The 14,931-nt window shown below is 29.6% G+C and overlaps 1 protein-coding gene across 1 annotated transcript; it reads left to right on the forward strand.

Moving 5' to 3' along the window:
- The first annotated feature begins 12,220 nt into the window (after positions 1-12,220).
- Positions 12,221-14,263, forward strand: LOC141480950 (zinc finger protein 862-like). The gene is made up of 2 exons (XM_074171696.1): positions 12,221-12,957; positions 13,013-14,263. The coding sequence occupies exons 1-2, from the start codon at positions 12,301-12,303 to the stop codon at positions 13,265-13,267; spliced, it is 912 nt and encodes a 303-aa protein (XP_074027797.1). The 5' UTR covers positions 12,221-12,300; the 3' UTR covers positions 13,268-14,263.
- The last annotated feature ends 668 nt before the right edge of the window (positions 14,264-14,931 follow it).

A 14,931-nucleotide genomic window follows, 5' to 3' on the forward strand; every position in this document is an offset into this window, starting at 1 on the left:
ACCATATAATTTTATTGAAACACTGTGGGTAAATATTTATTTAAATAGTTTGTCTCATATAGAGTTACCGAATAAAGGGTATGCTTATGAATATTAAATCGAATGCCGGTTGAGCATGCTCTTATGGTCTGGTTGTTAATTTGATGGTCTGGTTTCTTTTTGCTTATTTTTGTCGTTAATATTATATTAATTTGTAAGTTTCGAATTTCTTATATATTTTTTTTATTATACTTATCAACTTTGAAAGCGGTGTATTATTGCCGGTAATTATACTGGTAGGAGAGCAGGGGAAAAAGGGGAACATAGAGTATATTTATATCTCACAATATATGAGAGAATCACTAGGAAAAGTTCATAAGAGGTATCAATGGCATATCCCGACAAAGCGCCTGGAAGGACTTAAGTGAAGAAGTTTTCTATACTAAAACAGTGCCTATTTGATAGGAGAAGCTAAGCCAAACCTTTGGAGGGTGATTACTTCTGCAGACAACATCTAAGATAGTTCTCTGGTAAGTATCATTCTTCGTTTCTAAATTTCAAATGGTGACAGCGGCTGCTCTAATTTTAAGTTTGGCTATAGTTTTCCCTAGCAAAAAGTATCTTCTGCTTTAAATACAGAGTTCAAACCCATCATAGGGGTTACAACTTTCTTCAATATCGAAATATCTAGACATTATTGAATTACAAGCCTTTCAAGCAGATTCAAGACTTGTCTTTATTTTAAAAATACCATTAGTAGAACCTAAATTATATTCTGTTTATAGATTGCACCCCAACACAATTTCGGACAATCGAACAGGGTTACATCACATTTTTCTCACAAATAAGAAATTTATAGCAAAAGATGATGATTCAATGCTGTATGCTGCATTTGAAAATCTAAGTTCATTTAAAAACTTAAACTATAATCTTGATATACCTACCTATGTCAAAATGTAATTTCTTACCCAATTGATGCAATGCAATTGATGCAATGTGTAAAGCTCAAATTTTAAGACCACTTTCAGAATTTCCTAGAATGTGTTCAATTTCACTTTTATTTGCAAAAGATTATAATGTCTACGAAATCCAAAGTAATACTTGGCTAATTGCAATATCAGACCCATTAGCTGTAACAATAAATTGCCAAAAACGTGAGGTTGAAACACGAATTATAAAAACCAATTCAATCTTGAAACTCCAAGATAATTGTAATCCTTTTATTGGAAACACAAGAGTGTATTCAAAAATACTTGTAAACGAACAAAATGTAATTTATAAAAGTCATCCAATTTCAATACCATATCAATGTTGCACGGATGTACCAGAAAAAGAAAGCTTACCACATTTAAAACCTTTGAAATTGAGTAAATTGAATGTAGACAATCTCAATATTGTTCAACATAAATTAAATCAATATTCTGATCAGTTGGACCAAATTATAAATGAACCATTCGTAAACCGACATGTTTCATGGTTTACTATTTTCACAATTGTAATAATTGTAATATTACTAGTACTTTACATATTTTCTAAATGTAGAAAAAGACGTACTATGCAAATTGGTATAATGACATCAAGCAATGATGATCAACCACCTGGACCCAGAAGAACTTTTGCATCATTTCATAAATTACTCCCAGCTCCGGGAAGAAAACCTAGTATAGTATCCATCTCGAGGATCCTATTGAAGAGAAAATTGAATTAAATCTCAATAAAACATTTGCTTGACTGAAAGTTGCAGCACTGCATCAACTTTCTTTTCAAGGGGGAAGTTGTTATATTAGAAAAAATCAATGCACCCTTTGTCCCGGATTGCAACAATAACAAAGTATTGCATCAGCCACTACGCAGTTACCCAGGAAATGACTCAGCATATTCATCACATTTCCAAGGTTTTTCTAGAACATTCGAAGAAACGCACATATCTACATCAGCAGTTCCTGATCCTATAAATATTGGAGAACAAGAGGATGCCGCATTCTTGAACAACTATCCAAGTTCGACGAAATCTTGAATCACTTTCGTAAAACTTTTAAGTGTCTTTATTGTAAATAATTATATTCAATAAACTTTGTTTTTAAAAATATAAATTCAGTGTATATTATTTGTACATAACAACTATTTTGCATCCGCGATGTTGCCAAAGAATCAAATCATGAGATACCAATTTAAATTTAGATTTCACCACTCTCATTCATGTTATGTCTTTCCCGACATATGTTAGGACGAAAATGAGCAAGTTTTATGAAAATTTTGATAAAAAGTTATGAACAGAGATGAAGAATAACGTTTAAAAAGCAATCCAAATTCCAAATTCAGTACAAAATGTTATCTACTCGAAATTCTCAATTGTCATGTCAATAGTTAAGTTATTTGGATCAATAAAAGAAGTGGTCCAAAATATTCAGTTGAGATAGTTACAGAGAAATACTTATCAAAAATGGGAAGAGAACTGAAATTAAATGAACAATTAGAAAGAAATTGAAAAAATATTAGAACACTTAAATAACGTATGTTTAAAATATGTTTTCCGTTGACCAGCTGTCGCACTCCTATGAACGACAACCCTCAAAAGTCAAAACTTGTGCGAGCTAACGTATGATTCTTAACACGGGTTGGACGATAGCAAGTGAAAATCGATCGTTCAGCCTGCGCTGCGGCTTGAACTATCGGTCGATTGAGAGAGTGAACAAAGCACCCACGTCAAACTGCCCGGCTACCGACCTTATTTCTAAAGAAAACAAATTATTGTGGTCTGAAATGAAACAAGTGAAAAAGTAATATAAAAAATGAAAATGAAATACTCATCAGTTTTCATTTGAGGACGATTGTAGATACCAATAATCGAAACGTGTCATTTTTTCTTATTTTTATTTTTTCATCTAAAATGTAAATTAAACGTAAGGAAGGAATAGCAATAAAAATTGATTTAATTGTAAGTGAGACAGTTCAAATTATTTCAATAGTTTGCCCTTCTAATAAGTATCGATGTGAAAATGTATTTAAAAATAATCTTATAATTATATTTGGCCTACTAATGCAGTAATAATAATTAAAATATTTATGTATGATCATTATAATCATGAAAATAAGTTAATTGTTCTATCAAGGGGGAAGCTCTATCTTGTAGTATTATAGTTTTTCAAGTCAACATTTCTAAAAAAAGTTTGAACTTTATAAATGGGATTTGAATCCAGTGCACTAATCTGCCATATTAGAATTTAGAAGTTAGATAAGGTAGTTCTGAGTAATCATGTTCGGCAGGAGGAACATTTTGTAATCATTCAAGAGATGATCTTAAATTATAAGCCCCCAAATTTTCTGGTTGAAGGGTAGATGATTCTAATAAACTTCTGCACCTTGATCTGATTTCCTCTCTAATTGAAGATTTTCAATATTATTTCCCATTTAAAATATTCAAACAACGACGATATACAAACTAAGAAAAAAAGTAATTTGAATCGTGGATTATCACTTACAGAACAGGTTCCTCTGAATAGACTAGAATACCGCTAAAATCTTCAATTTTCAAGAACAGGTTCCTCTGAATACCGAATACCTGTAATTTTTTTTCAAAAAATATTTTTCAACATATTTTTTTATCACTCATTTTCTAATAAATTTAGCACCTAAAACTTTTAGGATTAAATTTTTATCAATTTAACTAATAAATTGTCATTTGCAATAATTCAATTCATATGATTTTTATTCATTAATTATATAAAGATTTTCTAGTATTTCAAGGATGAAGGAACCTTTTTTTTTCAAATAATTTAAAATTATGATATGAAAATTATATGTGTTAATAATTTATTATACATAATTATATTTATATACCTACTAATAAATACAGGGCTTTTCATGATGAGCGTTAATTAGCCGTTTCTGGCAAACTATTCAACGGATCAACCTGAAAATTCCACAGTATGCGTAAGTCAATATGACCTACACGCCTAAAATATTTTAGACGAAGCGGCGTTGCCACTTCTACTATAAAGTGGCGGCTATTTTGACTTTTCAAATGGAACACCCCGTATATAATATCATATTATGATTCATTATCACTTTGTCAACAAATTCATATACTATTTCCCTATACCTATCTATTACCGTTTAGAAGATATAAATTAATTTCGATATTTTTTTTACCAAACATGAACTTTTATAAATGCTGATAATCTTGCACTAAAACGATCAAATTTGAAATGGAGTGGAGTGATACTATGAGGATCTTCACTCCGAGTCATATTTGTATTTGCCTCATACAGGGTCTTCAAAAAATGCAGATACTTTGATCTCATGAAAAAATTAGTGGAACTCAATTTTTTCAAATGGAACACCCTGTATATTTCAACATTTTTGAGCTCTACATTCAATTTTAGATTAACTTTGTTCAGATAATACTATTTCTATTTTGAACCGTTTTCGAGATAAACTGTTTCAAACGGAAATTGACATGGTTTCCTTGTTCATCACTCATTTTTGTAAAACAGATTTCGTTTGATGTTTCTCAATTAGTCACAGATAATACAATGAAAAGATAATTATTAAAATACTCCTCAACCATCGAATGAAACTTCTCTTCAAACAATAGTTTTATTAAGGCTGAAACACGAACTGAAAATAATAAACCCATAAATTAATGAGTTAATTTAATCGTCAGTGTATTTCAGAATATGTTCAAACACATCTCCACCTCTACTTAAAACAAACATGTAATCTCTTCAAAAGATTGTCATGTGTAGCGCTTCTGATCAAGTCTGGAGCCAAACTATTGAAAGCAGTTGTAACTCTCGATTTCATATCTTCCATTGTTGTTATTGGAGTAGAGTACACCATATTTTTATGAAACCCCACACGAAATAATCTAATGGATTGTCATCTGGTGTTCTAGGAGGCCAACGAAAAGGTCCATTATTACCAATCCATCTGTCTTCGAAGATTTCGGTTAAAGCTTCGCTGACTGAATGAGAATTATGGGGTGGAGCACCATCCATTTGGTACCATACACGTTCTCTTCCTGGTCTATTATTTAAAATCATTTGAATTCCATTCCTCATCAGTAAATCTTCATATTTTGATGCATTCAAATTATCATCATAAAACTCGATATAAAAAATTGACTCATTCTTTATGGCACAAAATACATTGAATTGCCATCTTTCTTGAAAACCCCTTTGGCGGACAACATGGGGATTTTCTGGCGCCCAATAATGACTGTTGTGTCTATTGAAAACTCCATTTTTGTGAACTTGGCCTCATCTGTCCATATGATATTGTCAAGGAAATGTTCATCCTCTTGAGTCTTGACATGTAACCATTCAAAGAATTCCACTCTACGAAGTAAATCAGTCTCTTTCAAATGTTGGACACAGTAGAACTTATAGGGATGCCATTTATGCTTATTAAGAATTCGACAAATTGTCACGTAGGGTATACCTATCTCCCTTTCAGCCTTGTGCACAGAAGCATTTGGAAATGCATGAAAGTATCCCAAAACTGTTATACCATTGTCATCATCATCCACTTCAGTCTTCTTACGAATGATTTTTGGACGAAAGGTTCCATTCAACCTTCCGTTTTTTAGTAGTCGATTTATCACATTATTATTCGGCTTCGGAAGTTGTGGATATCTTTCATGAAATACTCGGCATGTTCTTCTTGCAATTCTATTGCACTCACCATAAATTATTAATAAATTCAAGAAATCTTCATTACTGTAACCTAACCTTGACATTATTCTATTATAATTGTTAGCTATCACAATCAGTCAAATCCTCAACGAAAGTCTGACGTTAAATAATTGGTTTATTTATTTTTCCAAAGCACACTATTAAAAAATATTAATCTGTACTGTTGTGCGTTAGAGACCAATACCTCAATGTATACAAATTGTAACTTTTTCTAAGGTAGGTACATACCAATTTCGAATTGACTGATCTGAGACAGTTAAAAAACTGGATCAAAAAGAAATATTAATAAGTATAAAAAAATATTGAATATCCAAAATAAGTGATGAATTCAAAAAAAACGAGCAAGAAAATCACGTCAGTTTCCGTTTGAAACAGTTTATCTCGAAAACGGTTCAAAATAGAAATAGTATTATCTGAACAAAGTTAATCTAAAATTGGATGTAGAGCTCAAAAATGTTGTAATATGCAGGGTGTTCCATTTGAAAAAATTGAGTTCCACTCATTTTTTCATGAGATCAAAGTATCTGCATTTTTTGAAGACCCTGTATGAGGCAAATGAAAATATGACTCGGTGTGAAGATCCTCATAGTATCACTCCACTCCATTAAAATTTGATCGTTTTAGTGCAAGACTATCAGCATTTATAAAAGTTCATGTTTGGTAAAAAAAATATTGAAATTAATTTATATCTTCTAAACGGTAATTGATAGGTATAGGGAAATAGTACATGAATTTGTTGACAAAGTGATAATGAATCATAATATAATATTATATACGGGGTGTTCCATTTGAAAAATCAAAGAAGCCGCTACTTTATAGTAGAAGCGACAACGCCGCTTCGTCTGAAATATTTTAGGCGTGTAGGTCATATTGATTTATGCATACTATGAAATTTTCAGGTTGATCCGTTAAATAGTTTGTCAGAAACGGCTAATTAACGCTCATCATGAGAAGCCCTGTATATTATTTATAATTTTTAGTATCTACTTTAATATTGAATATAATTCCAATAATTTTATATCATGTAATTTTTTGCGTTTTTTTTCGTAGTACTTTTTCTGATAAAAAAATTTTCACTAGAAAATTCTTAAGAAAATTAACAAAATTTACCAGAAAAAACTATGCACCAAAAGTTTGTAAAAAAAATTACATAAGCTTTTTCTAATAACGGCCTTGGTATGAGTTATAAAAAAAAGTATGAGAAAAATAAGGGTAAAACCCCCTCATAGAGTTCCTGTATTATATTAAATCAGCCAAAAATGCGCGATACCTGACAAAAGGATAATTTTTATAAAATCAATCATGTGTGAAATTGTCCACCACCACACTCTCGCAAATTACATTTAATGGCACTATCCATTTCTACAAATATCAAAAATTCGTATACATTGAATACTAAAATGTATAAATATAAGCTAATTAAGCTTCTGGATTCATACCCCATTTATAAAAGTTTCACCCCTTTTCTTTATAATTATAAATATATTTGAATTATTATTTTTTTTCTTTTTTTATTTTTGGTTCTCTGATTGCTATTTCTCCATATTCTTGATTTGGAATATGGTTTGGTTTGTAAATTAATCTTCTTTCAATTTTCTCCTTATTGAAATCACCACAAAGATTATACCCCTCTGAATTAGCAATAAAATATTTTATCACACAAAGATTGGCATCTGTAGTTGTTTTGTTTTCAATTTTGATATTAAATAATTTAAATGAATTGATTTTCAGAAATTTCAATTTTTTTATAAATTTAATATTGAATTAAGCCCTTCTATTGAAAATTGGAATGGCAAAAATAGCATTTACTTTATTAACTTGGCAAAAATTAAGTCCTATAGTTATTTCAACGTATAATCCTAATACAATTTATTTTTTGTTTTTATTATCATTATTTCTGCTATAGTAAGAGAAATTTTAGGATTAAATCAAATTAGATTACGAAAAATTTTAGCTCATTCCTCTATCAATCATATAGCTCGAATATTAACAAGAATGTTATTAATAAAAATAATTTGACTTTGGTATTTTTGTATTAACTTTCTAATTCTAAAGGACATTATTTTTGTATTTGAAATTTTGCAAAATTTTTCATTTAAAACAATTATTTTATTCAATTAATCAGTATAAATTAGGAAAATTATTTTTTATTTTAATTTTTTTTTAATTGGGATGTTTACCCCTTTTTCTAGGATTTTTACCTAAATGACTGGTCACTAATAGTTTAATTGAAAATACATTTTTTTAGTAACTTTTATTCTGATTACTTTTACATTACTTCCTTTGTTGTTTTATATTCGAATAACTTCCTCGAATAATTTTTGAATTATTTTATTAAATAGATTAACTTTAGTTGGATTATTTAAGGTACAAACTTTCAACCTTCAAAGTTGACAATAGATTTATATCTAAGCCTTAAAAATTAATTTCACCTTTGAATTTGCAATTTAAATTATTTTTGACTATAAGACTGACAGAAATGTTTATTTCCTAAATAAATTTACAATTTATTACTTATTCTTAGCCATTTCACCGAACAAATGGTTATTCTCGACTTATATAAAGATATTGGAACTTTATATTTTATTTTTGGAGTATGATCAGGAATATTAGGTACTTCATTAAGAATTTTAATTCGAGCAGAATTGAAAAACCCTGGAACTTCAATCGGTAATGTTCAAATTTATAATGTTATCGTAACTGCTTATGCTTTTGTTATAATTTTTTTATAGTTTATCAACTTCAACTTTTCAGACAAATATATGGAAATTCTGATCTGGGAGTCCCGAAGTCACGTTTAAATGGGTATTACAGGGTTGCCACGACTTTTGGTCAAATTGGACTCAATTTAATGCGTGAAGTGAAATGAAAATAGACTTTATGTATAAACGCTCGCGCTCCCAATCGGATTTGTGATGAACTAAAAATGAATATTTACTTTCATTTTCGGCACTAACTTACTTTCATTCTATAGACAATGTTACTTCCATTGAATTGTCTATTACTGACATCTGGTAAGCAAAGAAGGGAAATTATCTGAACCAGAAAAAAGCCATGAATATATCTGTTAGGAATGTGTAATAATAGAAGTTATAAAGCTTCAAATTCTTTTTGTGACTTACATTAATATTAAAATACTGAAACTAAAGGAAAATTAGTTACATATATATATATATATATATATATATATATATATATATATATATATATATATATATATATATATATATATATATATATATATATATATATGTATATATATATATATATATATATATATATATATATATATATATTGTTTTTAATATATTTATATTATATATATATATAATATATATTATATATATATATTTAATATATTATATATTTATATTATATATATATATATATATATATATATATATATATATATATATATATATATATATATATATTGTTTTTAATTTAGTTGGGAATAAACACCTGCGTACATGTATGTTTCAATATTGTTGCATCTCAAGAGGACCGGCTGATTTGGATGAGCAAACCAATTCTTTTCATTTGTTCGAAACTGTCCGACACGGTATCCACACTTTGTTTGATTTTGTACGTTTTATATTATTTATACAGTATGCAAAAATATTGTATTTTATTCAGTTCTAACCTTGAAGTTACAAGTCTCTTTAGCTCCTTCGTAACTTATTTTCAAATCGATTGCAAAATTTGGACCAAATAGTCAAAAAGCGAGCAAAAACGTGGAACCATTCAAATAAAATATTTAAAGCGTTTTGTAATATTCTATTGTATTATTCTACCAAATAGCATACTATATAACTTGTTGAAATAATATTGTTGGGTTTACTAATTACTACATAAGGACACATTGCAAAAATATGTAAATTTAGATAGGCAATATTGTGAAATTAATTTTTATATAGATGAAAATTGTTATGTATACAGCTATAACATTTAAACATATATTGTAAAAAATAGACGAGGCAAAATTATAAAATTAATTTAGGGTGGTATACCTGCATGGTTGGTACACCTGTAGGGTTTACCTGTAGGGAATATCTATAAAGCATAAATAGCGTTAGCTTCGCGATAGTTTCTAGTTTAATCTTCCTCTTGAAGATGATCACTTGGTGATCGAAACACATATCGAGGTGTTAAAAATAGCAATTTGGTGTTAAGAAAAAACTCCTGTAATATTTTACATTACTAACAAATACCAATTAAGTTTTCCATAAAATTTGTTTTACTGTCGAGCATCAGTTTATATTTGATATTCACTTGTTGAATACTGTATGAAATTTCAAACACTAACAAATTCACTCGTGGTGGGTAATTATGGATGCGCAGTAGTCTTAAAAAATGTGCTATACGGTGTCTAGATCATATATATATATATATATATATATATATATATATATATATATATATATATATATATATATATATATATATATATATATATATGTCAACAAACTTCTGAAAACGTAACAGCACACCTTGATAATGACAAATAAGATGTTGTCGAAACGTCGGTGAAATTGTGAAATTAGAGATAATATATATATATATATATATATATATATATATATATATATATATATATATATATATATATATATATATATCTGTACCTCGGAGGGATACAACACTGTGTCCATTTTTTTCCATATTGACTTAATTACAGAGTTAAAATCAGCTTTTCTCATATTTCTTAGAGGAATAGAGCACTATGTCCAAAACCAGTTAGAACTGGATATAGCATGTTTTAAAACAATACCAAGTCCACTTTCATTTAGAGGGATAGAACACCATGTGGACTTGGTGTTTTATCCTTCTGAAGCATGTGAATTACTACTGGACATAGTGTTGTATACCTCTACACAGTCTGGCAGATTGTTAGTGAACTAAGAGTACTTTTGACAGTTCTGATGGATGATGGATGAAGGATGAATCTAAATTGAAGTATGATTTAAAAAGCGAGGACACCAAAAGGGCTAACAATACCCTTAAGGTATTAACGGGTGATCTTCAAAAATGTTTGCCGTCACCCCTTATAACAAATTGCATAAGCTTTTACAAGAGAAAACTTTGGACGTTGAATTACATCCTTTTTGATTCTTCTGATTCGTCAGTCCATTGTATTCTGTGGGACGAATCCAAAGGAGCTCGTGGCGGAAATGAAATCGGATCTGCATTACTGAAATGGGCAGATACCGTCATTCCTGGCAGTGACATTGAAGAAATCATTCTGTGGTCGGATAATTGTTACGGCCAGAATAAGAATATTAGCCTTATTATGTGTTTCTTTTGGATACTCAATAAGTATCCTCAAGTAAAAATCATCACTCAAAAGTTTCTACTAAAGGGCCACTACTACTACTGTCCATGCGCTGATAGAGCGGAAGAGAAAAAACTTAACAACATGACAATTCTAACGCCCTGGGATTGGCAGCAGTTAGTCAGACAAACCTCAATGAAATATACTGTGCGTAATATGGAACTGGAAGAATTTAAAAATTTTAGGTCTTTGTACGATGTCAAAACATGTGAAAATCCGCCCTTTATTAACAGAAAAAAAGATGTCAACAAAGGACAAGTTCTTCTGTCAACCTGTGTTCAACTGCAAGTAAAACAGAACAGCATGGGAACTCTGTTTTTGAAAAGTAATTTCGCTGATGAAAACCAGGAGATTGACCTTGTTAGGTTTCGAAGGCGACACCTTACATTGCCAAACGGTTTGCAACTGGTAACACAAAGTCCAATACCAATATCACAAAAAAAGTATACTGATCTATTGGCATTACTACCATATGTTCCTACAGTTTGCCATGACTTTTATAAAAACTTAAAGCATACTAGTAATACCACTAGTGAGTACCCTGAAGGAGACTTACCTTATGATGACTGAGTTTTTTGCATCTAAAATACCATTTTGGTTGAATACATAGATGTATTATTTGTATTTGTAAAGAGAATTATAAATAAAATAGTTAAATACATTTTGTAAGTCAAATAGTATTGTGGTTGTTATTGAATATCCCACATTAGGTCTTACAGTACAATAACTTTATTAGAGGGATACAACACCATGTCCATTAAAAAGTAAAAAAAAAAACGTGAAAAAGGTTTTTTTTTATTTTATAACAACTGCATGATGTAAATAACAATAAATAGAATGTTCCGGTAAAATATTGTTTCAACATCTCAAATAAATAGCTGTGCCAATAACACTTTTTGTTGAAAAAAAGTTTAAAACTCCTCTCCTGTAAAGTTATGAAAATGGACATAGTGTTGTATCCCTCCGAGGTACAGATATATATATATATATATATATATATATATATATATATATATATATATATATATATATATAATAGTAGTTTTTCGGGGATTCGGTCTGATTAGAATAAATATTTACTCTTTTTATATATATATATATATATATATATATATATATATATATATATATATATATATATATATTGTTTTGGGGAAAACACAAAAAATGTCTGGACCAAATAGTTTTAGAAAATTTGTTGATCCTAAGAAAGCCCATGTAAAAAATTCCGTGAAAGCTGCCGAACTTAAACTTACAGTATTTCTTCATGAACACAGTTTGCCTTTTCTCTTGATGGATCATTTACCAAAGTTGATAGCATCTACATGTCCCGATTCAAGCATTGCAAAACAATTGGAAATTGGAAGAACAAAGGCTACAAATTTAACCAAAAATCAGTTGGTTGAAGAAGCTCTAACAGAACTAAAAGAGCATTTGAATATAAATAAATTATATAGCTTAATAATTGATGAAACTACTGACATCTCAACTAAAAAATCCATGGCTGTCATTATAAGATTTCACGATAATGTTTCTATAAAAGATAGATTTCTAGGGCTGATAGAAGTTGAAAATGGTACTGCCAAGGGTTTGTTTGAAACTGTTTTAAAACTTTTAAAAGATAATAATATAACTATAGAAAATATGACTGGTTTAGGGGCCGATAATTGCTCTGTAATGATGGGTCATAAAGTAGGGGTGCAAACCAAATTTAGAGAAATTAACCCTAAAATAATAGTCATGGGTTGCATATGCCATTCATTACATCTATGTGCATCAGCAGCAGCTGTAAAATTGCCCAAGTCTGTGGAAGAATTTTTGAGAAAAATCATCAATCACTTCTCAAATAGTACCAAGAGAATTGAGGGTTTCAAAGAATACCTGGAATTTTTAAAAATAAAACCTTTGAAACTTTTGAAAACAAGTCAGACAAGGTGGTTATCATTACAGGTATTATATTTTAATTTTGAGGTCTAAGGAAAATCTAAATAGTATTTACTTGCAGGCGGCTGTTGAAAGGGTCCTTCAGTCATGGGATGCACTCAAACTATATTTTACAAATGCTGTTTTCACAGATGATTTGAGAATTACGTCCCAAATATTAGAAAACTTGAAAACCCCAATTTATAAAATTTATTTTTCTTTTCTTTCATATGCCCTTGGGTATGTTAATACCTTGAACAAAGAATTCCAAAGTGAAACATGTAAAGTGGATGTGTTGCTAATAAGACTGACAAAACTTTTCTACGAAATTTCATAAACAAGAAATACTTGGATGAAACACCTATCGATGAGGTAAATGTTGGAAATCCGCATAATTTCCTCAAACTTGAGGAAATGTATTTTGGAGCCAAAGTTGAGCAGATTATTGATAGTGAATCCTTAGATAAAAATGAACTCTCAAAGTTCAGAACTAATGCTCTTGGGTTTTATATAGAATTATGTAAACAAATAACAAAACGGATTGATTTCAAAGATCCACTATTATTGTACATTAAAAAATTTTCTCCCAAAGAGGTTCTATCTGGTAATCATCTTTCTATTACAAAAATTTTGGATTTTTTCCCTCAATTAATCCCTTATGTTGATGTAGAAAACTTAAATTCTGAGTACCGTTTAGTGAGTTCTGTGGCAGATCTTCAAAGTAAAGTACATAAGAACTTTGAAGAATTTTGGAATTCTGCAATGGAAATCAAAAATGGTTTAGATGAAATTATGTTTCCCAATTTGTATCAAGTTATTAAAGCCATAATGACAATTCCACATTCTTCGGCAGCAGATGAGAGAATATTTTCCCAACTTTCATTAATTGAATGTAAACAGAGAAATCGATTAGAAGTTGACACTTGCGATTCAATAATGCATACAAAATCACTTTTGGGATTAAAGAGAGATTTGTGTTACCAATTTGAACCTTCTGCAAGACTTATCAAAAAAATATCTTAAGTTGTGTTGAAACCAAAATTTTTTATAAAGTTAGTGCTAAGAAATAGCCATTTACATTATTATTCCTATTTCTGTTTGAGAGTTTTCCAGAGCATTTACTTGTTTGTATTTGAACTGAAAACATACTTATTTTTAATGGTAACTGTGATAAATGAAATGATAGACTGTATAATGGACTAATCTGTTTTTAGTAGTAGGATTAAGGAGTTATATTTTTTGTTTTTGTGATGAAAATATTTTTTACATTGTTTATTAAGAAGTTATAATTTTTGTTTTGATATTTAAATTTGTTAAAAATCATTAAATCATTCATTTTGTCTTTAAATCTTTAACAATTCTGCCTTTTATTTAGACTCGGACAGATTGCTTAAAAATATCCTGCTAAATATTAGTAATGGGAATATTTCGAATACCAAGAATCGACAGTAATCGAATTACTGGAGGTCCTGAAAACTCATGAAAAAAGTGGCGTTTTCTTGACGACGTTCTAATTCTATAACATTAACAACATTTTATTGACAGATCAACACGTTCTCGCCTGGCGGGAACGTACCGATCTGTCAACAAAACGGAGAGACTAGTTGTTCTAGAACAAGAACGGCGTCAATAAAGGGCTACTAAAGTATTCGAAAACTTTGGACTGTCATTTGTCATATTTTCAAGGAAAAGGAACTCTAAACAGATTAATTCGTTTTGGAAGATTTGGATTTATTACACTTGATGAAGTCCAAGTGGTTGAAGGTGAAGTCAGACGATTTAATGTAAAGAAAGATAGATAATCAATGAATAATTTGGAATAATCCATCCATATTTACACCCTTTATCAATTGGTCGTCAAATGAACTTGTCATGGCAACACAAAAAATCGACTATCTTAACTTTACTCAAACGCACTTTCAACAGGCAACAAGCTTTTTGACACTTCTTTAGATTATTGTAAACTTTGACGTCACATTCGATCTGACCGTTCAACTACTT

The sequence above is a fragment of the Leptinotarsa decemlineata genome, unplaced genomic scaffold (genome assembly GCF_025532065.1).
Source record: "Leptinotarsa decemlineata unplaced genomic scaffold, Ldec_3_MD MMD2_tig00000035_RagTag_RagTag, whole genome shotgun sequence".
Taxonomy (NCBI): Eukaryota; Metazoa; Arthropoda; class Insecta; order Coleoptera; family Chrysomelidae; genus Leptinotarsa; species Leptinotarsa decemlineata.

Bases quoted from the DNA above. Each gene is read 5' to 3' on its own strand.
- LOC141480950 (XM_074171696.1), top strand. From the start codon at position 12,301: ATGGATCATTTACCAAAGTTGATAGCATCTACATGTCCCGATTCAAGC. The intron at 12,958-13,012 runs GTATTATATTTT...ATTTACTTGCAG, and splicing joins CAAGGTGGTTATCATTACAG to GCGGCTGTTGAAAGGGTCCT.